Source organism: Natrix helvetica, assembly GCF_964273705.1.
Source record: "Natrix helvetica genome assembly, chromosome: Z".
Classification (NCBI taxonomy): Eukaryota; Metazoa; Chordata; class Lepidosauria; order Squamata; family Natricidae; genus Natrix; species Natrix helvetica.
In genome coordinates, this window is record NC_138554.1 from 582,011 (window position 1) to 602,012 (window position 20,002).

General features: G+C 56.7%; 2 protein-coding genes across 5 annotated transcripts; both read right to left on the reverse strand.

The window, feature by feature from the left end:
• Positions 1–1,912: 1,912 nt before the first annotated feature.
• LOC309381841 (ufm1-specific protease 1-like) lies at positions 1,913–6,290 on the reverse strand. Of its 2 annotated transcripts, none has more exons than XM_081933126.1 (2): positions 6,184–6,290; positions 1,913–2,875 (listed from the first exon to the last, which is right to left on the reverse strand). In XM_081933126.1, exon 2 carries the CDS (start codon positions 2,856–2,858, stop codon positions 2,196–2,198), a length of 663 nt encoding a protein of 220 aa, XP_081789252.1. In that variant the 5' UTR covers positions 2,859–2,875; positions 6,184–6,290; the 3' UTR covers positions 1,913–2,195. The 2 variants fall into 2 exon arrangements, with proteins under 2 accessions (XP_081789252.1, XP_081789253.1); XM_081933127.1 differs by lacking the exon at positions 6,184–6,290 and adding an exon at positions 5,933–6,059.
• Positions 6,291–7,969: 1,679 nt separating this feature from the next.
• On the reverse strand, positions 7,970–19,506 carry LOC309401733 (solute carrier family 12 member 9-like). 3 transcript variants are annotated; one of them, XR_014176791.1, is made up of 15 exons: positions 19,389–19,506; positions 18,656–18,913; positions 18,425–18,559; positions 17,617–17,748; positions 17,198–17,488; positions 16,602–16,709; positions 16,397–16,508; positions 15,596–15,753; positions 15,002–15,084; positions 13,859–13,983; positions 13,285–13,477; positions 11,316–11,490; positions 10,963–11,109; positions 8,848–10,021; positions 7,970–8,724 (listed from the first exon to the last, which is right to left on the reverse strand). XR_014176791.1 is itself a non-coding variant. In XM_081970912.1 (14 exons), the coding sequence occupies exons 2-14, from the start codon at positions 18,873–18,875 to the stop codon at positions 9,126–9,128; spliced, it is 2,775 nt and encodes a 924-aa protein (XP_081827038.1). In that variant the 5' UTR covers positions 18,876–18,913; positions 19,389–19,506; the 3' UTR covers positions 7,970–9,125. The 3 variants fall into 3 exon arrangements, 2 of the variants coding, with proteins under 2 accessions (XP_081827038.1, XP_081827039.1); XM_081970912.1 differs by having other exon boundaries at positions 7,970–10,021; XM_081970913.1 differs by having other exon boundaries at positions 7,970–10,021; positions 18,656–18,846; positions 19,389–19,433.
• Between the last annotated feature and the right edge of the window lie 496 nt (positions 19,507–20,002).

Here is a 20,002-nt window from a genome sequence, read left to right on the forward strand (position 1 = left end):
ACTTCAGGAAGGAAAGACTTAAAACTGAGAAGGTGGACGGGAGGGACGGGGGGGGGACACAAATCACAGGGGGAAAAACAGCTGCCAAAGTCCATTCTAGATGCCAATCAGTCTTCAGCCTGGCAAGATTCAGTCTCTAGGGGTGGAAACGACTCAGCTGGGAACAATCGGAAGGTCTTGACAGGTAGAGCCAGCTAGGAAAACCACAGCTAGTCCTTGACTTACAACCTCCAAGCCGAACATCTCTGTGGCTGAGTGAGACGGCTGTTAAGTGAGTTTTTGGCCCATTTTACGACCTTCCGTGCCACGGTTGTTAAGTGAATCACTGCAAGCTGTTAACAACACGGTTAAGCAAATCTAGCTTCCTTGTTGGGCTTCCTCATCAGGTCACAAAAGGTGGTTAGACGTCCGGGACACCACAACCATCGCAAAGACGACTCTGTTGCCGAGCCACCGAATATCAACCGAGTGACATTGGAGATGCTGCAGTGGGGCTGACTGGCTAAAGAGGGAGGGACCAGCCCCCATTTCTTGTTACCTTCTCCAATTTATCCCACACCTCTCCCCTCCCCTCCCCGAGTGTCCCCTCCCTGCCCCCTGGAATGCTGGAAATTTTCTCTCCTGCTCAGACGACATTCCTCATCCCTACAAAAAACAATTCACCAATTGTACAGGCCAATGGCATTCCAGTGACTGTCACATCAGGTTGACCGTGATATATGATATATGTGTCTCAATCGGTCACACAGTTATGGCAGCGGTCCAAGAATAACGTGTTCTTTTTCACTTTTTAGTAACAGTAAAGGGAATTTCTGCTTCGTCATTGTTTTTTTAAATTTAGGTAGGAAAGTTTTCATTGTTAAGAGCCACCTTGGCTGCTCTTGCCTGCAGACCCCCCTCCCCCTTTTCTCTCCCTCCGAAGCCACACCCCTTTCTCTAGTGCAGGGGGTCTCCAAATTGAGCAAATTTTTAAGACTTTTGGACTTCAACTCCCAGAATTCCCCAGCCAGCTCTTCTCCCCCCCCCCTTTGCTGAGGATATATTATGTATACCCCGTTCCCACCGTTTATTAAGAAAGTGGAACAGAGGCAGCGTAGCCACATTTCTCCTCGTCCGATCCATGCTGAATTCTGGTAAACCTTTCCGGCCTGGGGAATTCTGGGAGCTGAAGCCCACAAGCCTTAAAACTGGCAAGTTTGGGCCCCCTTGCTCTAGCAAAAAGGAAGCTCCTCTCGGGAGAGGCCACCTGGGGGGGGGGGCAGCTCCTGCACTTAAAAGCAATTAAACCCCCAAGTAACCAAACCAGCCGGTTCCACACAGCCCGGACTCTCCTCAAATCCCAGTCAGTTTAAAATGAACCCATTTTCGTCCTCTGGTCTTTAACGGAGCGTCTTTGGGGTGCTGATGAGATAGGCTAAAACTTTGGTTTAGGTCTAACAGCCAGGCTGAAGGCTGCAGGCCCGAAAAAGTCTGGTCAAGTCCAGAGCCTTATTTCCTTTCTTGTAAGAATTGCTGACATGAATGATTATTTTTATCTGCAATGAGGCAAGCTGACCCAGACAAATGTATCCTGTTTGCTAGCTTGTTCTCCTTTTCCTCCCTTTAAACATTATAGTTGATATAATCCATCGGATGCATATGGCCCCCTCCCTTTTTCCTTTCTGTCCCCTTACGGTAATTAAGATATGTACCAAGCGCTTTCAGTTCCTTATCATACCATATATGTCAAATGTAACCATCAGCAAGTATATACGTCATGTGGGGTATAAACCCCTGTTTATGATCATTATTCGGGGTCCGGACAAGCTGTTTCCTCTTTGTTCGGTCCTTTATTATACATAATAAAACTGTTTCCTACACTGGAGTGCTTGGCTGTGTCCTTCCCTCTTCCTACATCACTGGCCAGGGAGGGAAGGCAGGTTCAGGCCAGCCCCAGCAACAGGAAGCCACCCAGAACGTGGCTGTCTCTATCGGTCTCCAAGCTGCAGGGCGTAGGCAGGGAAGCTCCCCGGAAGGGCTCCCTGGGGCTGGACCCCATCCTGGTTGACGCAGGAGCTGCCGCTCGGGCCTTTCCTCCCCTGTCGAGGCCCCCAGCATGTGCCAAGCATGGGATGCCCACCTACAGCCAGTCCCTGGGAAGTGGCTCAAACCGCCGGGAATGAAGGGCTCCCAGGCCTTCCGCGTGGACGCCTCCTTCACACGGGGGGGCGCCTGGCCCTGAACTGGGGCAAACACAGGTTGTAGAAGGAGGTCTCCTCAAAGGAGCTGAGCGCCCGCCAGGAAACCCAACTCTTCTCCTGGGCTTCCTGCCGGCTCAGCGATCCTGCCCTGCCGTAGAAGTGAGGGTCCAGGACGAGCAGGTGGTGCCCCTCGGGGCCAGAGCAGACCCCCAGCAGCCCCTTGGAGGAGTGGTCCCGGCCTCCCCCCATCATCACGGGGCCCCCACCTCCCTGAAAGTGGGCATACAACGTCTCCAGCTCCCCTTCCAGGTCTCGGCCGAGGCGGACGTGGAGCAGTTTCCCCGGCACGTCATAAAAACGACCCATGCAGAGCGCGGCTTCCACGGTGCCAATCCAGTCCCGGGAGCCTGAGAAGGAGGGAGGCTTGTCGCCCATCTTCACCAGGGAATCCTGGATCTCCTTCAGGGAGGGAACCGGGCGGTGGGCGGCTTCCTCTCCCCCAGCTGCCAACAGCCAGGAGCACATCGTCTGGAGGGTCCGGTAGCCGCATCCCCACCCTCGGTCGTCCACCCCGTCACAGCCGTAGTGGTGGTAGTGGTAGGGCCCGGAGACGAGGGCCAAGCGATGCGACCGGCCGGGAGGGGGAAGGCCCAGGTGGACGGTGGACAGCAATGCCATGCCTGAAGCTGGACGGCCTGAAAGAGGACAAAGGACAGAGGGGTGGCGGCGCCTTCCAGTACAGGGAGTCCTTGACTTACGACCACAAGTGTCCCCAAGATTTCTGCTGTTAATTTTGCCCCGTTTCACGACCTCTCTTGCTACGGTTGTTAAATGAATCACTGGAGTTGTTAAGTGAGTCCCAGGGCTGACAGGTGAATCTGGCTTCCCCATTGACTTCGCTTGTCAGAAGGTCGCAAAAGGGGATCGTGTGACACAACATCTAAGCCAACTCTCCTACTCCACCAATACAACAGCAGAGTTGGAAGGGACCTTGGAGGTCTTCTAGTCCAACCCCCTGCCTAGGCAGGAAACCCTGTACCATTTCAGACAAATGGCTATCCAACACCTTCTTAAAGACTTCCAGTGTTGGGGCATTCACAACTTCTGGAGGCAACTTCTGTTCCACTGATTAATTGTTCTAACTGTCAGGAAATTTCTCCTCAGTTCTAAGTTGCTTCTCTCCTTGATTAGTTTCCACCCATTGCTTCTTGCTCTACCCCTCAGGTGCCTTGGAGAATAGCTTGACTCCCTCTTCTTTGGGGCAGCCCCTGAGATATCGGAAGACTGCTATCCTGTCTCCCCTAGTCCTTCTTTCTCTTAAGCTAGACATACCCAGTTCCTGCAACCGTTCTTCATATGTTTTAGTCTCCAGGCCCCTAATCCTCTTTGTTGCTCTTCTCTGCACTCTTTCTAGAGTCTCCACATCTTTTCTACATCGTGGCGACCAAAACTGGATGCAAATATTCCAAGTGTGGCCTTACCAAGGCCTTATAAAGTGGTATTAACCCTTCACGTGATCTTGATTCTCTCCCTCTGTTGATGCAGCCTAGAACTGTGTTGGCTTTTTTGGCAGCTGCTGCACACGGCTGGCTCCTATTTAAATGGTTGTCCACTAGGACTCCAAGATCCCTTTCACAGTTACTACTGTTGAGCAAGGTACCACCTATACTGTACCTGTGCGTTGCAACTTACTTGCTTGCAACACCCAGCCCGTGGGGCCAATTTTGACTCCAGGAACAAAACCGGAAACCTCCCTGTATCTTTTCAGCGGCCTGAAAACTCCTGTCGTGGCTGCCCCCATTTTTCCATTAGCTCAGAATGACGGGTGGCATCATAGAAACCATGTTTTGAAAGAGAAGCTTTTGAGAAGGGAAGGGAAGACTGAGTCATCCGAAGAGGAAAAAAAGAAGTTACCTTTTTGTCTCTGGAGATTCTCCGTCCTCCTGGTCCTGGTTGTCCCAAAGGCACTTTTTCAAGAGGCAACTGGTTTTTTCTTGAAGACCTTTTGCTTCTCATCCAAGAAGCTTCTTCAGCTCTGACTCCCCTTACCTACTATCCAGAGAGAGCTGAAGAAGCTTCTTGGATGAGAAGCAAAAGGTCTTCAAGAAAAAAACCAGAAAGTCCAGTTGCCTCTTGAAAATCCACCTTTGGGATAGTTATCTTTGCACTGGGGGGGGGGGGGGGGACGAGACGACTTGAATTCTCACTCAAGCATGGCCACACCCAAAATAAGCATTCAGACACCCAGCGGCTGGGTGAGAGGTCCAGCTGACCAAAGAGACACTCGGGTGCTCGTCCCAAGGGCTGCAGCAGCCCATTAAGTGTGGACAAACACTGGGTCCAAGACCATCCTGGAGTTTGGGGCAGGCTCATCTGCTGTACTTCGCAGGGCTTCACGCTGGCAGCTGATTCAAGGAATCCGGGGGAGGCAGCCACACCCCCACCTCTGTCCAATCCTGGCCCCACATTACATCCCCAAAGATAAATCCAGGAAAAACAAACCCAAACCTGCCCAAAGTCTTCTTGGACAGCGAGACAAGATGTTGCATAAATTCCATAAATGAAAACCAAGGAGGATCAGGCTGCCGGCATACAAATTTAATAAGGTGTCTCTTTGGAAAAACTCCCCCACCCCCGAGGGATGTCAGCTCTACACCCCCCCCTCCTTTACCTTCCTGGAGGGCTTAAAGACTCCAACTCCGGGGGCTGGATTGGGGCTGCAAGGGGGGTGGGATGGGGTTTCACATTGGGGTGGTTGATATCTTACCAGACTCCCGCCCTCCCCTTCTGCTCACCCTACTCCCTCCCTTCCCATCTTTTCCTTAGCCTTGAGTACAGGCAGTCCTTGAATTACGACCACCATTGAGCCCCAAAATTCTGTTGCTAAGGGAAACATTTGTGAAGGGAACGTTGCTGTCCCATTTTACAATCTTTCTTGCCACAGTTGTAAAGTGAATCACTTTGGTGCTTAAGTCAAGTCACACGGTCATTAAGTGAATCCGGCTTCCCCATTGGACTTTGCTCACCAGAAAGTGGCAAAAGGGGATCGCCTGACCCCCCCAGAGGGACGGCTGTGACTGTCACAGACACGACCATGGAGGGGAGGATGCTGCAAAGATAGGTCCCCGTTGTCACTTGGAACGGTCACTAAATGGACTGTCGTAAGTCAAGATCCACCCGCATTTGCATTTCTAGTGTTTTATATGAACTTTTGTATACTTTTATTATTAAAAAGATAAAGCTGATGCCACCGTACAAATGTAAGCCCACTCAAGAGTCACCCTGGGGATAAGGTAGGCGGCCAATATATTTATTTATTATTTTATTTTAGATAATAAATAAATATCAGGTTTGGGAGGGGGGCTGGGAAAGGCTCTTTAGGGGGGTGCAGGGGGATTTGGGAGGGAGGGGAAGACTGCACCCCAAAAGTGAGGGGGGGCTTCTGAGCTACTGCAGCCTTTTAGCATGTGAAGGGACCTTGGAGGTCTTCCAGTCGAGCCCTCTGCTCAAGCAGGAGATCCTGCTTGATTTTCTTCCAGGCCCCTCGAGGGAAAGTCAGATTTGGGGGAGGAGGAGGGGGAACCTTCTCCATCCAGACAGCTGGACTACATCTCCCTTCACTCTGGGTGGCCCGGGATGATGGGAGGGGGAGCCAGGGATTGGGGCGCTCCCGCAGACCAGGCCCCGGGCGCATCCGGAGAGGCGGCTCCTTCCTGCGGGCTGCCCGGCTTCCCCGCGCTACCTGGACTCACCTGGCAAGGCACACCTGCAGGCCGGAACTGACGGGCAGGGAGCTTCCGCCTGGCTATGGAGACCGGGCCGTGCTCCTAGAGCGTCCAGCCTTTCCTTCTGTCTTTAGGCATAGAGGGGCGCTTCCGGCCGCCACCGCATGTGGAAGCCGGCCATCTTGGAAGGAGCCCAGCCCGAAAGGACACGTGTGTCCACCCCCCACGGGCCCGTTCTTTGCACCCACGCAGCGCGGCGTCCTTGTGTGAATTAATACCTGCGTGTCGAATGTCGGAGAATCGCACTTGTATTCGGACCCGGCGCCGTGTCAGGCGGCCATCCCTCCGCCCCGCCAGGGAGCGCCGCTCTATATATTCCGCCTCTATGGCAAAAGCGACCTGGCGGAGGTCCTAGAGTTACGAAAGTAAAGAGTGACGCTCTAGCCTTAGTTACTGTGCAACGTCCGGGCTCCTTCTTGGCTGTACCTCTTCCACTATTTAGAACTCCAGGTCCCATCATTCCCTGACAGCACGTCCTTCGATCTCAAGCCATCGCTTGAATTATGCATGAACCTAAGGCGTTGTTGTTGTTTTTTTTAACCCTGGCAGTTTTTAAGAAAGAAAGAATAAATGAAGACTGGTGAACTTCCCAGAATTCCCCAGCCGGAAAGGATTCTGGGAATTGAAGTCCGCCCGCTTTGAAATTTGCCAAACTCGAACAGGGGTCTTGAAAAGCAGCCTATTGGGCGATTCCTGCCGGCCATCCCAGTAGTCCCAGGCCCCCCCACTGGTCTCGCCGCTGATGCCTCCTCAGGGGCTGCATCATCATGGGAGCTGTCCAGTCCGCCAGCCCCACCCCAAACTGGGCTCCTCCTGCGCCTCAGCCGCCCCACCGGAGCCTCTGCGGGTGGTCGGGCGCTCCACTGGGCTGTGGGAAGGCAGCGCCCTGCCTGTTGCGCGGCCAATGCGCCCCCCAGGACAGGCTCCTTGTAGCCCTGCAGGGATGCCGGGGCTGGCGAGCAACCAGTGTCCCCTCTTACATCGGGATCGGCTCCGGTGCTGCAGCCCCACCACGTTTTCCCATCCCCATCCCGGCCCTCCTCCCTGGATGAGATCCCCATGCTCATCCCCCCCCCCCCCCCAGAGCTGGGCGACCTATAAAAATGAAGGATCCATGTGATCCTAAATCTCCAGGGGGAGACAGGGGGGGTTGCATCCCCTCACCCTCTAATCTCCTCAGGCTGAGCCCAGGTAGGGGTGGTTTTGAGAGGCTAAATCCCGGTTTTCCTCCCGAAAGCCTCCTGCCTGAAGTGACAGCCACCAGGAAGGCCCCCTTGATAGTCCATAGTCTAAGGCTCGTGGTTTTCAATGGCTCAACCGGTGGCAACGTGAGGACCTGCAGGACCAGGGAAGGTCCCAGGGTGGGTACCTGCTGTGAAGGACTGGCGGGCGAAAGTGGGATGCCCCTTCCAGAAAGCTATGCATCCGAGGATGCTGTGGAAGGGAACCGGAGCCCTCACCGGGAAGAATGGTGGATAAGGCAGCCCCCTGCCTCCGGAGCAGTGCTGGGTAGGACGAGTATGCCCCAGGACGGTTGTACCTGTGCCTGCTGGGAGCACCAGGTACTGTTCCAGGACGGTGCTCCACCCGCCCTCCGCTGCCCTTACCTGTATTTGGCCCAACTGGGCCATTTGCGCACAGAGTGTACGGTGCCTGTGCGACGCTTCACCGAGCAGCTGGAGCATCGTGGGCAGTGGATACGCATGGACACGCAGTGCACGCAATGCATGCCCGGCCCCATTGCAGTGTGCCGCTTGTGATGGGATCCGGAACCCACCACTGCTCCGGAGGGTGCTGGGAGGAAGCCCCCTGTTGAGGCCCTCGTTCCCTTCCTCGCTGATCCTCCATGGCGTATGGACCCCTGGCAGGGGGAACCTGAAAACGCCGCAGTTTAAAGGCAGACACGCTCCGCTTCAAGAATTTCGCTTTTATTGCCTGGGTTTCTTCCGCAGGAGCAGCTGCTCTCTCCCCCTCCCCTCCCTGTTGGTGCTGGGACTCCCCCGCCGACCCTCCCCCTTTCCATCCCCGCACCCGGTTTTCCCAGGTGCCCCCCTCACCCCCCCCCCCATCCCTGGCTTGGGAGGCAGCTGATTCTGGGGCCAGTTAGTGGTTAGTAGAAGCATCGCTTGCAGGAAAGAAGTTAAAAACTCCCTTTTTGTTAAGTGTGTTTTCATTTCTAATCCGCTGTGCTAATGGCATGGGTGGAGACCCCAGCCAGGGTTGGGGAGGGGCAAAGGAGCTTGACCACCATGGGGGAGGGGGAGAACTGGGGTGCAAAGAGGTTCCCCTCTCAAACCACCTGTTCTGCTCCAGCTGAAGGAGGAGTGGCTGCCGAAAAGGACGCTCGCTCAATCTGGACTGCTTTCGATCAAGGCCTCTGAAAGGGGTTGTTTCAACCATTCGGAACACAAAGGTGTGCGAGCCAGAGGCAGGGCTGTCATGGGTTCAAAACACGCCCAGAAACGACCCACCTCAAACTCAAATCGGAAGCTTCACACAACGTTCCCCATCCGAACGGTTCCCCAATGACGCAGAATGCACTTCTTGGTATAGCCACATTGCAAATCCCATCGTTCCCGCCAACACAGCCACCCTCGAGTGGCCCACGATGATGGATGGGCGTTGTAATTCCACACCTGGGGAGGCGGGCAGTCTTGGTCAAGCCAGCGCAGAGACCTCTGGTTGAGGACGAATTGCCTTGAAATCCAAAGGTGTTGGAAGATGTTTCCTTCACCCGAATATCGGTGCCCGCTTGTCCTCTAGGCCTTTTTGCACAAGGAAACGGACGAGGAAATTATTTCCGGCTCTGGAAATCTGGGGGAGAGCTGAGAAGAAGCCCTCGTGCCTCCAGGGGTACTACAGGAAGATCTCCCGGCTGGGACCCTCAGACCCATTAAGACGAAAAGTGTCCCGAAATAGTGGAAGACATTTGTGTCCTGCAGATCGCAGTCCTTGTTCCTCCTCTCCTGATTCGGCAGGCCTTCTCAGCTGCCCCAAATGTCCCCTTCTCCCCCCACGTCTTCAACGCAGCCGTGCTCGGCCCGGCTTTCTCCTCCTTTCTCCACACCCCCACTCCAGAGACAAAGGCACGTTTTGTTCATTGGCGACAAGGCGTTTAGGGTCGTGGCCGGCCACGAATGCAGGGCCTGCTGCCGGCCACTTACAGTTCGGTGCACGTGACGGGGGTGAGCCCGTGGATCAGCAGGGTGGGCCCCAGGTCGGTGGTGAGAATCTCCAGCTGCTCCAGGTAGCGCTCGTACTGAGAGGTGTCTGCGGGGGGACGCGGCAGGTAGAGGAACCGCACGGCCGTCTGACCGCCTTGCTTCCGCAGAAGCTCATTGACCGAAGCCAAATACTCGTCCGTCACACGGAAAGTGGCCGCGTTCAGGAACGTTTCCCCCGAGCGCTTCTCTTTGGGGAGATCCTCCGGGGGAGCCTGAACCTCAACAGGGCTCGGCCCCCCAGCGTGCGGGTGGCTCTGGCAGCTGGCCACCTGGTCCCAGGTCACGATCTTGATGGTGGCCTTAATCCTCAGCTTGGTCAGCAACTCCCGCAGCTTCTCCTCCTTGCTCACCCAGCCCCCGTCCCCCGACTCCACGCAGATGAAGAGACGCAGGCGGGCTCCTTTCCAGGAGCTGACCATGGTGAGGATGCAGGCCATCTGGAGGAGGAAGAGGCTGCAGATGTCCACGTAGGTGGGTGTGTTGGGGCGCAGGAGGTTGAGGGGCCAGACGTCGATGTAGCGGCCTTCCAGGCGCTTCTTGGACGCCGAAGAGGAGAGCAGGTCCTTATCCAGCAGGTGGAAGTAGCGGGCCAGGCACACATTCTTCTGCATCTTCACCGCGTCCGAGATGATGGCCACGTACTCGGAGGGCTTCAGGGCCCGCTGGTTGGCCGTCACCCGCACGGGGGGGAAGTGGGCTTGCAGGGCCGCCAGGTCCACCCCAAACTCATCGTTCTCCCGGGCTTGGCTGAAGGCCGGGTCCTGCAGGAAGTAATCCTCTGGCACGCAGTCGTCATAGAAACCGAGGACCAGCGTGTTGGGCTTCATCCCACCTGCAGACAGGAAGGAAGCACACAAACCACGTCGACTCAGGCGGCCCGAGCGGGTTCTAAAAGGGAGAACCAACCGGGGTCCCCACCCCCCACCTGGGCAGATCCAGGCACAGCACCCCGACCGGGATTCATAGTCTCAGTTAACTCCCCCCCTCCCGCCACACCCATATATTGGTCTATGGAATGAGGGCAGCCTGGCTTAGTGTGGCAGGGGGGAGCACTCTCACCACGTCAACGGAGGAGGTCCCCACCCCGCACCCCCCTTAGTGCAACCACTGGTTTTTCCTCTTCCCCTTCTGGAGGTCCCGAGAGTGGCTCCCAAATGAAGGAACGGGGGTGCAAGAAGCCATCCTGTGGCAGAGTTTGGCCCAGTGGTGAAGGTGCTGGGTTAAAAACTAGGAGACTGTGAGTTGTAGTCCCACCTTAGGCACAAAAGCTGGCTGGGTGATCAGGCAAAGCGCCAGGAGCCTGGGAATTCTAGTGCCGCTTAAGCAGGAAAGGCAGCTGGCTGACTTGGGGCCAATCACTAGGAGACGGTGAGTTCTAGTCCCACCTTAGGCATCAAAGCTGGCAGGGTGGCTGTGATGGTAAGATAAGAGGATGGAGGAATATGGGTCTGTTTGCCACCTTGGTTCATTCGTAGAAATAATAAAGGATATGAACGAAGGAATAAGTAGATTGATTTGGTTTGATTCCCCCAAAACACCTGGCTGTGATCTGTGGGTGGGAAGGGGCAGGGCCACCTGGGGGGGGGGAGCACAAGGCGGGACTTCAAGGGGCCTCTTTATGCTTCTTTCTCAGGGGCACCCAGGGGCAATCAAGGCCGACCTCCCAAAGGCCTATCAAAATAGCAGAATCAAAGAAACGTCAGGCTCCTCGGCGCCAAAGGCTGCCCCCAGAGGCCCTCCTCTCCAGGCACAACCCTCCAGCCCCCTCCTCACCCAGGCCCGTAATCCGGAGCAGGTGTTGCGTCCCCTGCCGGACGGAGGGCGACAAGGTGAGGTCCACGAAGGCCTTGATGCTCAGTTTGTCCACCAGGCTGAGCCAGAAATTGTAGTGAGCCTGGATGGGGTCCGAGGGCATCGTATCTGTGGGAGAGGCAGCAAAGGTGGCACCGACGGCAGGGCAGGGGCATAGGCCGGGGGGGAGAAAGATGCCCCTTCCTCCCATGCTTCTGGGGTTCAGTCTTTCCAAACCCTGCAACCCCCCCCCCACGTACCCCCCCCAGGATCCATGGCCTCCCATGGAAGAGGAGTCCCCGGGAGTCTGCAGGGACCCCCCCCCATGCTCCTACCCAGGTCCCCGATCTCCACGTGGCCCAGGACGAAGAGCCCCCCTTTCTTCAGATGGTTGATGAACCTCATCAGCTGGGATCCCCCACGAGGGTTGGCCACCATCAGCAAGATCTGCGGGCGCCAGAATTTGACGTGGTCCTTCCGGATGTCAAGGAGCAGCAGGTACTTCCGGACCTTTTTTTGGGGGGTGGAGGGTAAGGAGGAGGAAGAAGGGAAGAGACACACACACACCGTTAGCCCCACAGGAGACATTTCCCCCCCGGTCTTCAGCTCGGAGTGTCCACACTGCCTTCTTCTCCACAGGCGGTCCTTGACTTACAACCACAACGGAGCTCAACATTTACGTTGCTAAGTGAGACCATCGTTAAGTGAGTTTGTTCCGCTTACCAATTGCCCGTTGACTTATATGCCGCTTCACAGCACGTCACATCCCTCTCTAAGCGGTTTACGGAGTCAGCCTATTGCCTCCAACCATCTGGGTCCTCATTTAGTGACCTTTCTTGCCACAATAGTTAAGTGAATCAACCTTCCGTTGTGGTGGTTAGGAGCACGGTTGTTAAGTGAATCCAGGCTGCCCATTGGCTTTGCTCGTCAGAAGGTCCCCGGGGCAGGGAAACCGTCATAAATATGAGTCATTTGCCGAGCGTCTGAATTTTGATCATGTAAGATGGAGATGCTGTAATGGTCATAAGTGTGAAAAATGGTCATAGGTCCCTTTTTCAGTGCCCTGGTAACTTCAAACAGTCACTAAATGAGGACTCCCTGTACACGGCCGCCCGAAGGAGATCCCGTCCTGCTTTTAGGATGCCTGCTTTGCCCCCATCCTGTGCATTACAGGTAGCCTTCGACATACAACTCCTCGTTTAGTGACCATTCAAAATGACAGCAGCAAATTAGGAGGAAGGGAAATAAGAAAACACTAAAATGCAAGTAAACAAGTGGAAAAATGACATAAGTGGAATTAATATCACCTGAACTAAAATGTAATAGAGGAAATTATTTCTATGAAAATATAAAGTTGGGATTGCTGAAAGGCCCCCCCATTAGAGAGCCCACCAGAGACAGTAAGTAAGTAAGAGCAACGGGAGGGGGGGGGGATGAGGAGGGAAAGGAAGGAAGAGAGAAAGCAGAGGGAGGAGGGAGGGAGGGGAATTAAGAGGGGAAGAGAGGAGGGGGAGAGAGGAGGAGGGGGGAAAGAGTGGGGAAGAAGAAAGGAGGGAGGAGAGGAGAGGAAAGAAGAAGGCAGAGAAGGGAGGCCAAGAAGAGGGAAGGAGCAAAGGTTGTTGCAAAATAAGATGGAGGCACAGGGTGGCAAGAAAGTGACCTGAAATGTATTCTATATATTTGTAAGAAAATAATGATAGAGATTAATGATGAATAGACAAAGGTTAAGTAGCAATTATTATAAGAACGTACGTTTGTGAATGAATTGGAAAGGGGGGAAAATAAAATAAAAATAAAAAGCAATGCCCACGGCAGGATCCCCTTGGACGCCGGATCAGAATTTGGGCCACCAACGCGGATTTACGGCGGTGGGAGCGTCCCGGGGTCACATGACCAAGTCATGCTTGGCCTTCCAAGGCGGCTTCCACGGGGGAAGCCGGATGGGCTTAATGGCGTTTTTTCACTTAACAACCAGGGATTCACCTAACAACCACGGGGAAAAAAGTTCGTCAAATCCGGCTGAGTGACAGACTTACAATCGTGGCTGTGAGTTGGGCCACCCACGCTTGCCCCAACCCTTGAACCGTAGAGCCCCTCATGATGTACGCATCGGCACAGCCCCTTCCCCTCCCACGGAAGACCCCTCGTCCTGCTCAGCCGGCCTTGCCCCGAAAGGATCCACCGGCCGGACGAGACAGACAGACTCCCGCCTGACCCTGGAGCAGCCCCTTCTGGGTCCTGTTCCCCCAGCCCAGCCCAGCCCAGCCCAGCCCAGCCCAGCCCAGCCCAGCCCCTGCCCGGCACCTGGTGGAAGATGAGCGCCTGGCTGATGTAGCCCCAGGAAGAGGCGGCCGAGCGCAGGTGGATGAAGCCCAGCAGGAGCATCATCAGCCCCAGGCTCCCCGAGGCCCCCGCCGGGCTGATCAGGAACATCATCACCAGGCAGGAGAGGATGCCCAGAAGACAGGTGTGCCAGGAGAAGAGCTGGAAGGTGGGGCTGCGGAGACAAAAGGGAGAGAGAGGGAGAGGGAGAGGGAGGGAAGGAGGGAAAGAAAGAAAGAAAAAAGAAGAAGAAAGAAAAAAGAAGAAAGAAGGAAAAGAAAGGAAAGGAAGGAGGGAAGGAGAAAAAGAAAAAAAGAAAATAGAGGGAGAGAAAGAAAGGAAAGAAAAAAAGAAAGGAAAGAGAAAAGAAGGAAGGAAGAAAAAGGAAGGAAGGAAAGAAAGAAAGGGAGAAAGAAAGAAAAAAAGAGGGGGAGGAGGGGGAGAGAGAGATGGATGTGGCTGGCAAGGCCCACCCCATATCCCTTCTGGGACTTGAGGGCGCACCTGAACCCACAGCCTCCCCTCCCCCTTCTCCCTCTTGGGAAGCTGCACCCACCGGAAGTTGGGGGCCGAGGCCCACTCGAGTGCCAGGCAGGCCAGGTCCACGGCAGCATAAGCGACCAGGTAGAAGACGGTGACTATGCCAGCGATGGTGTTGAGTTTCCCCACCAGGAGCACCAGCTGAGGAAGGCAGAGCTCCTTAAAGGCGGGGGAGGGACCCGGAAAAGCCCCCCCAGCCCCTCCCCCAGCCGGCAGGTAGGTGCCCATCTTCCATCCTTCACAGCTCTGCCCAGGCCCTCCTGTGCCCTCTGGCACCGTCCCCTGCTTAGGGCCAGAAGGGGGCAAGCCATTGGAGCAAAGAACTGGACAAGGGACTGGTGCATAATGAGGGTCTCTTCTGCCTTGAGGACCCCCGGAGTCACCCGATGTGGACCAGGGGAGGGAAGACAGTTTGGGGAGGGGCTGCTTTCCCCGAGGGCAAAGAGGCAGTGGAGATCGGAGTGCCTGGGGGGGGCAGGAGGAAGGCAAGCTCCCTGGCAGCTCACAGGAGTCTCCCTCTCTCTCCAGTTATGCAGGGAGTTGCTTTAGTCTGGCAAGATCCTGTCTGCAGCTCTTACTAGGCTTACAAATGTCCATTTAGTGACCATTCAGTTACACTGAAAAGAATCACTTATGACCGTTTTTCCACACTCAAGGCCGTCGTAGCATCCCCAGGGTCACGTGATCAAACTTTGGCTGCCACTGTCTCATGACGGTCGCTGTGTCCTGGGGTCATTTGATCCCCTTTTGCGACCGACCCCCTGACAAGTAAAATCAATGGGGAAGCCGGATTCACTCTTCCTAACTAAACAACCGCAGTGTTTCGCTTAGCAATGGTGACAAGAAAGGTTGTAAAACAGGGCAAGATTCACTTAACAAACGTTTCACTTGAGCAACAGAAATTTGGGGCCCAATCGCAGTCGTAAGTCGAGGATTCCTTGTACAGAGCAGGAGTCTCCAAATGTGATTTTGAGACTTGTGGACTTCAATCTCCAAAATTCCCATCTCGCTTGTGCTGGCTGGGGAATTCTGAGTGGAAGTCCAGAAGTCTTAAAGTTGCCACATTTGGAGGCCCAGCTAGAGAGGAACACCAAAGACAACCATTTCCACCTCTTGTGCTTCGTTCTTAGGGCCTAGTTGGGGGGGGGGGAGATGTTACCTGTGCGAGGCCCCAGGTGTAGAGGACGGCCACCCAGGGGTTGCCTCCTCTGGAGACAATCTTGGCCGGAGCCAGGACAAGCCCTGCGGGGAGAGAAAGAAGCATCTGTCAGCCCTGCAGCCGTCTTTTCTTTCGGGTCTCTGGCCTGCCACCCTCTCTATTATCCTACGATGCTTCTTCTATGGTGGGAAAATGGGAGGGGGGGGATTGTAAAGAGTGAGATGCTTTGTAGCCATAACGACATCCTTTCTGGAAAGCCAAGGTCATCCTTTCTCTTTGAACCTCTGCACCTGGACGGGTGGAAGCTGCCAGCGGGAGATGGGACCATGGGATGGACTTGTGTGTGGGGAGGGGGGCAAGATCTTGAACTTTCAACCGGGTGGGGAAAAGCGGGTAGCTTCCAGATTCGGGTTTTCCCAGGTGTGCCAACGTGGCTCCCTTCATCAATGGGGACTTTGAGGAATCCTCTGCCTCGGACTCCGATTGGCTTTTGGATGCTCTTTGGAAGCCAGGCCGCATCCACTGGACCTCCATGGCCAGGAGGAGGGGAGGGTCTGCCGAGGGGCTTTGCAGGTGGGGTGGGGGTTCACTCACCAAACAGGTCATCCTTGGCCAGGGCGTGAAGGATGCGGGAAGCGCCAATCAGGTTGCTCATGGAAGCCGAAAGTGAGGCGGAGTAGATGCCCATCAGCACGAAGGAAGGCCAGATGTTGATGGAGCGGAAGAAGCCGTAGTCACCTTTCAGGAGGGCCCTGAGGGGGGGGGGTGAGAACCAACATAGGTGGGGGACCAGTCTCCCCCTGCTAGCAATCCTCCACCTGACAAGCCCCCCTTGGAGACCTCCACCCACCTCTTCATGACCCTAATGCCAGGCCTGCAGCCATCTTTTTAAAAAGAAATTTGGCCTGCCACCCTCTCTATTATTCTACGATGCATTTTCTATTGTAGGAAAATGGGATTCTACGGGGTTAGATGATAGGTAGCCATCACAACATTCCTTTCTAGAAAGCCAAGGTCATCCTTTGTCTCTGCACCTCTGCACCTGGCTGGAACTGGGTGGGTGGAAGCTGCCAGCGTGGCAGTGGGAGATTGGACCATGAGATGGACTTGTGGGTGTGGGGATGCAAGATCTTGAACTTTCAATCGGGTGGGGAAAAGCGGGTAGCTTTCAGATTCGGGTTTTCCCAGGTGTGCCAACATGGCTCTCTTCATCAATGGGGACTTTGAGCAATCCTCTGCCTCGGACTCCAATTGACTTTTGGATGCTATTTGGAAGCCAGGCAACTAAGTCTGCCCACCCCCCATGCCTGCCTTGGGCCCAGCTGAGAGCAGGAGGCTGTGCAACTTGCTGGGGGGGGGGGGCTGCTACCCTCTGGGTTACCTGCAGCCACTCACCTCTCGCAGGTGAAGCTGGTCATGAAGAAAAGGAAGAAGTAGATGATGAAGGTGTACAGGACGGCCACGATGGTCCCCTTGGGGATGGAGGCGCTGGCGTTCTTCAGCTCCCCTGCGAGAATCAACTGCCGTTACCCTCCCGTCTCCCCAATGGGAGCACTCCCGGGAGCCCCGAGCCTCTCCCCGGGGGCCTTCCACGCCTCACCTGACATGTTGGAGCCGGCCATGATCCCGGTGCAGCCGTTGAACATGACGGCAAAGACAGTGGCAAAAGACATCATGTTGTTGGTTGTGTAGTCCTGCGAGTACATGGCTATGTGGGGAGTGGGGGGGAGGGAAGAGCCAGGTTATCACGAGGGGGCACGGCTACCTCCAGCCCACAGCTGCATACAGCCCTCCATTCTCCTCCCTGCCTTCCTCCCTGTGGCTTCTTAATCTGGCCGTCCAGTATTGTCACCGGGCAGCCCCTGCCGAAGCTCCCGGACATCCCTCTCCCGGCCCAGGAAACATCAGCTTCATTTAAAGACCCCATAATTCCTTTGCGGAGTGGAGTCTGGGCAACTGAATGGAGCTAGCAGAGTGTTTTACTGGCCGGATGCTCTTCCCTGTCGCCAGTACGGATCGTGCCTAGAGAGAGAAATATTTGCCTCTACCTAGGATCAAACTCACAGCTTCCTGATTGTGAGGCCAGAGCTCCACCTCTGGGCCGCTGCACCGCTGCATCCCCAGCCCAGGAAATACCGGGGCTGAAAGCCGGCCCCTGGTCCTCCCTCCTCGCCAACCTGGCCGAAGCCCCCCTACCATACATGTTGTCCCTGAGGGTGGAGATGTTGAAGCCGGTGAAGGAGGTGTTGAAACTCTGGTTCCCACCGTGGGAGACGGCGATTTCCCTCGGGGAGACGGTGAAGAAGCTGACGAAGATGGTGACCAGGACCAGGTTGACCAGGAGGAAGATGAAGAAGGCCGCCCGGGAGTAGATCTGGGCCCCCACCAGGCACACCAGCAAGCAGAGCAGCAGCACCAGGGAGCTGTAGAGGAAGCTGTAGAGGTAGCCCTGGGGGAGGGTCTTCAGGCCTGGTGGCTCTGATCCATCTGGGCCAGGTGGAGAGAGGGGGGGGGGCTTCAGGGCAAGATTCACACCCGGGTCCGGAGCAGAACAATCTGCCCTGTGTCTTCACCCCAGCCCTGTGGGGGGGGAGGGTCTGTGGCTGGAGGCCCACCTGCTCCAAAGACGTCCAGAATGGCTTCCACCAACCCAAGGACGTAGACGCCGCAGGCACAGACGTTGGCCAGGTAGAACATGAGGCCGATACTCCCCCCGAACTCGGGGCCCAGAGTCCGGCTGATCATGACTGGGGGGCGGGGGGGGCAGTTAAGGGAAAGTTTCCATGGAAACAAAAATAACACACACAGACAAAGCACCCTGGAGGGAGTGAACCCCCCCACAGAGGCAGAGTTGGGGAGTCCTGATGTTGAGGGTTTCCCCCTCATGCTGGATTTTTGGGTGCTTGAGGGGTGACCCTGGAGAGCCCCCAACATCCTCCCCATCCGGCCAATGTCCCCTCCATCGCCTGCAGCTTGTAGGAGCGGAGAAGCACCCCGAATCCTTGGGTGGGATGCCAAAGTCCGGCATTGGAGGTGGACTGGGGGCTCGGCCGTGGCTCGTCCCCTCCCTTCCAAAGGAGCACGAATCCCATGTGCCACATCTCCTCCTCCGCACGTCAGGGGGCCCACTCGGGTTGGGGTTTGGAAGTGCCCGCATTGAGCTGACCTCGGATGGTCCTGGAATGGGGGACACCTGCAAGGCCGGACTCGGGCACGGCGTTCTCGCCTCACCTCACAATCAGGAGGTCGGGAGTTCGATCCTAGGTGGAGGCAGATGTCGGGTCTCCTGCTTGGGCAAGGGGGTTGGACTAGATGACCTGCGAGATCCCCTTCCGACTCTCTGCCCAGGAAGGACAGGTCTGCCACCCCTGGAGCCTGGGGATCTTTCAGTGCCGCCACCCACAATCTCAGCCCAAAGGATACAGTAAGCGCCCCCAGCCTGGACGGCTCCGTTGGTGGAGATGGCGCAGACGGAGAGGACGGTGAGGGAGATGATGACATAAGCCACCAGCAGCATCAGCAGCGACTGCAGGAACCCCGCGTGGCCCACCACGAACCCTGTCCAGAGGGGGGAGGGGGGAGGGGGTGAGCTCTGGGCTGAGAAATCCCCCCACCCCCACCCCCCACCCCCAGGACGGGGTCCCTGCAACCTACCGACTCGCATGAAGACCACGATGCTGAACATGGAGAGGACGGTGGGCACGATCACCCCGAAGAAGGTGGAGAGCTGGCGGGCCGGGTCGGGGGTGCCGCCGCCGCCGGAGCCCGAGCCCACCACCAGGGGCGCCTCCTCCTGGCCGGGCCCCGCCATCTCCGCGTCCCCCGAGACCCGAAAGAGCCGGTAGCTGAGCAGAGGGGAGCTCTCGGTGGACATGGCCCGGGGAGGGGGCGCTTCTCTGGGTGGGGGGGAGGCTGGAAGGGGGAGGGGGCGGTCAGAGGCTGCCGCAGACCCCCTTCCCCCCCGGCAGCAGACTTCCGGGGGGGGAAGGGCTCTCCGCCCTCCCCGCCCGGCTCTTGGCTGGAGCTTCCGTGTTCAGAGCGAGTCCCCGGGGCATCCATCGCCGGCATCCCCGGGCAGCGGGTGGGTTGGGGGTCTACTTGCGCCCCCGCTCCCGGCTTCGTCCGAAAGCGATGGGGGAGGGCAAAGTGGGGAGGGAGAGTCGAGGGGCGCAGCGCCCACCGGGGAGCCTGGCCGCTTAGGATGGAGCCGCGGGGAGGGGGCTTGGGCAGGGGGCGATGCCCGAGCAGCTGAGACCCCCAATTGTGGGGAGGGAAGGAAAGGGGGATGGGCAGCCGCCGACCCGATCTCCCCACCTCCCCCGCCGCTCCCCCCACCCGAGAGCGGCTCCGGGAGCCCCCCGCCCGCTTCCCCTCGCCCCGCGCCCACCTAGCTCCGTCCGCGGCTCACGGGCTCGGCATGTGACCGGGCCGGCCGGGCCCTCGGCCGCCGGGCTGCATCCTTCCCCGCCCGTCCGCTCAGATCCTGCCGGGAGGGGCGGGGAAAGAGGCGGAGGAGGAGGCGGCGCCAGAGAAGGCGGGCGGGGGGCTCCCGGGCTGTCCTCCGCAGCGCCCGCCGCCCACGGGGAGAACCCGGCACCCCCGGCTCTGCCCCGGCTGCTTCGGAGGGGGAGGAGACTCCCATTGGGCGTGCCCCCCCCCGAGGGAAAGTCCCCCGCCCTGCCCCGCCCTGACACCCCATCCGCCTGCGGCAGGGTCCCCGCTTTTCCTCCTCCTTGCGCAGCGGGGATTCTTCCCAACAGGTGGAAAGGTGGGCTTCCCCTGTTCTCCACGCGGGCTTTTCCTAAACTCGGAACTCTCCATTTGTCATCTATCTATCTATCTATCTATCTATCTATCTATCTATCTATCTATCTATCTATCATCTATCTATCATCTATCTATCTATCTATCTATCTATCTATCTATCTATCTATCTATCTATCTACAATCTCTCTGTCTCTTGTCTCTCTCTCTGTCTCTCTCGTCTGTCTGTCTGTCTAT

Excerpts from the sequence above, each read along its gene's own strand:
- LOC309381841 (XM_081933126.1), bottom strand. The coding sequence starts at position 2,858 with ATGGCATTGCTGTCCACCGTCCACCTGGGCCTTCCCCCTCCCGGCCGG.
- LOC309401733 (XM_081970912.1), bottom strand. The coding sequence starts at position 18,875 with ATGTCCACCGAGAGCTCCCCTCTGCTCAGCTACCGGCTCTTTCGGGTC. Across the intron at positions 15,754-16,396 it reads ACCAGCTTCACCTGCGAGAG|GGCCCTCCTGAAAGGTGACT; the intron begins GTGAGTGGCTGC and ends CCCCCCCCTCAG. Across the intron at positions 11,110-11,315 it reads CGTGGAGATCGGGGACCTGG|ATACGATGCCCTCGGACCCC; the intron begins GTAGGAGCATGG and ends CCTCTCCCACAG.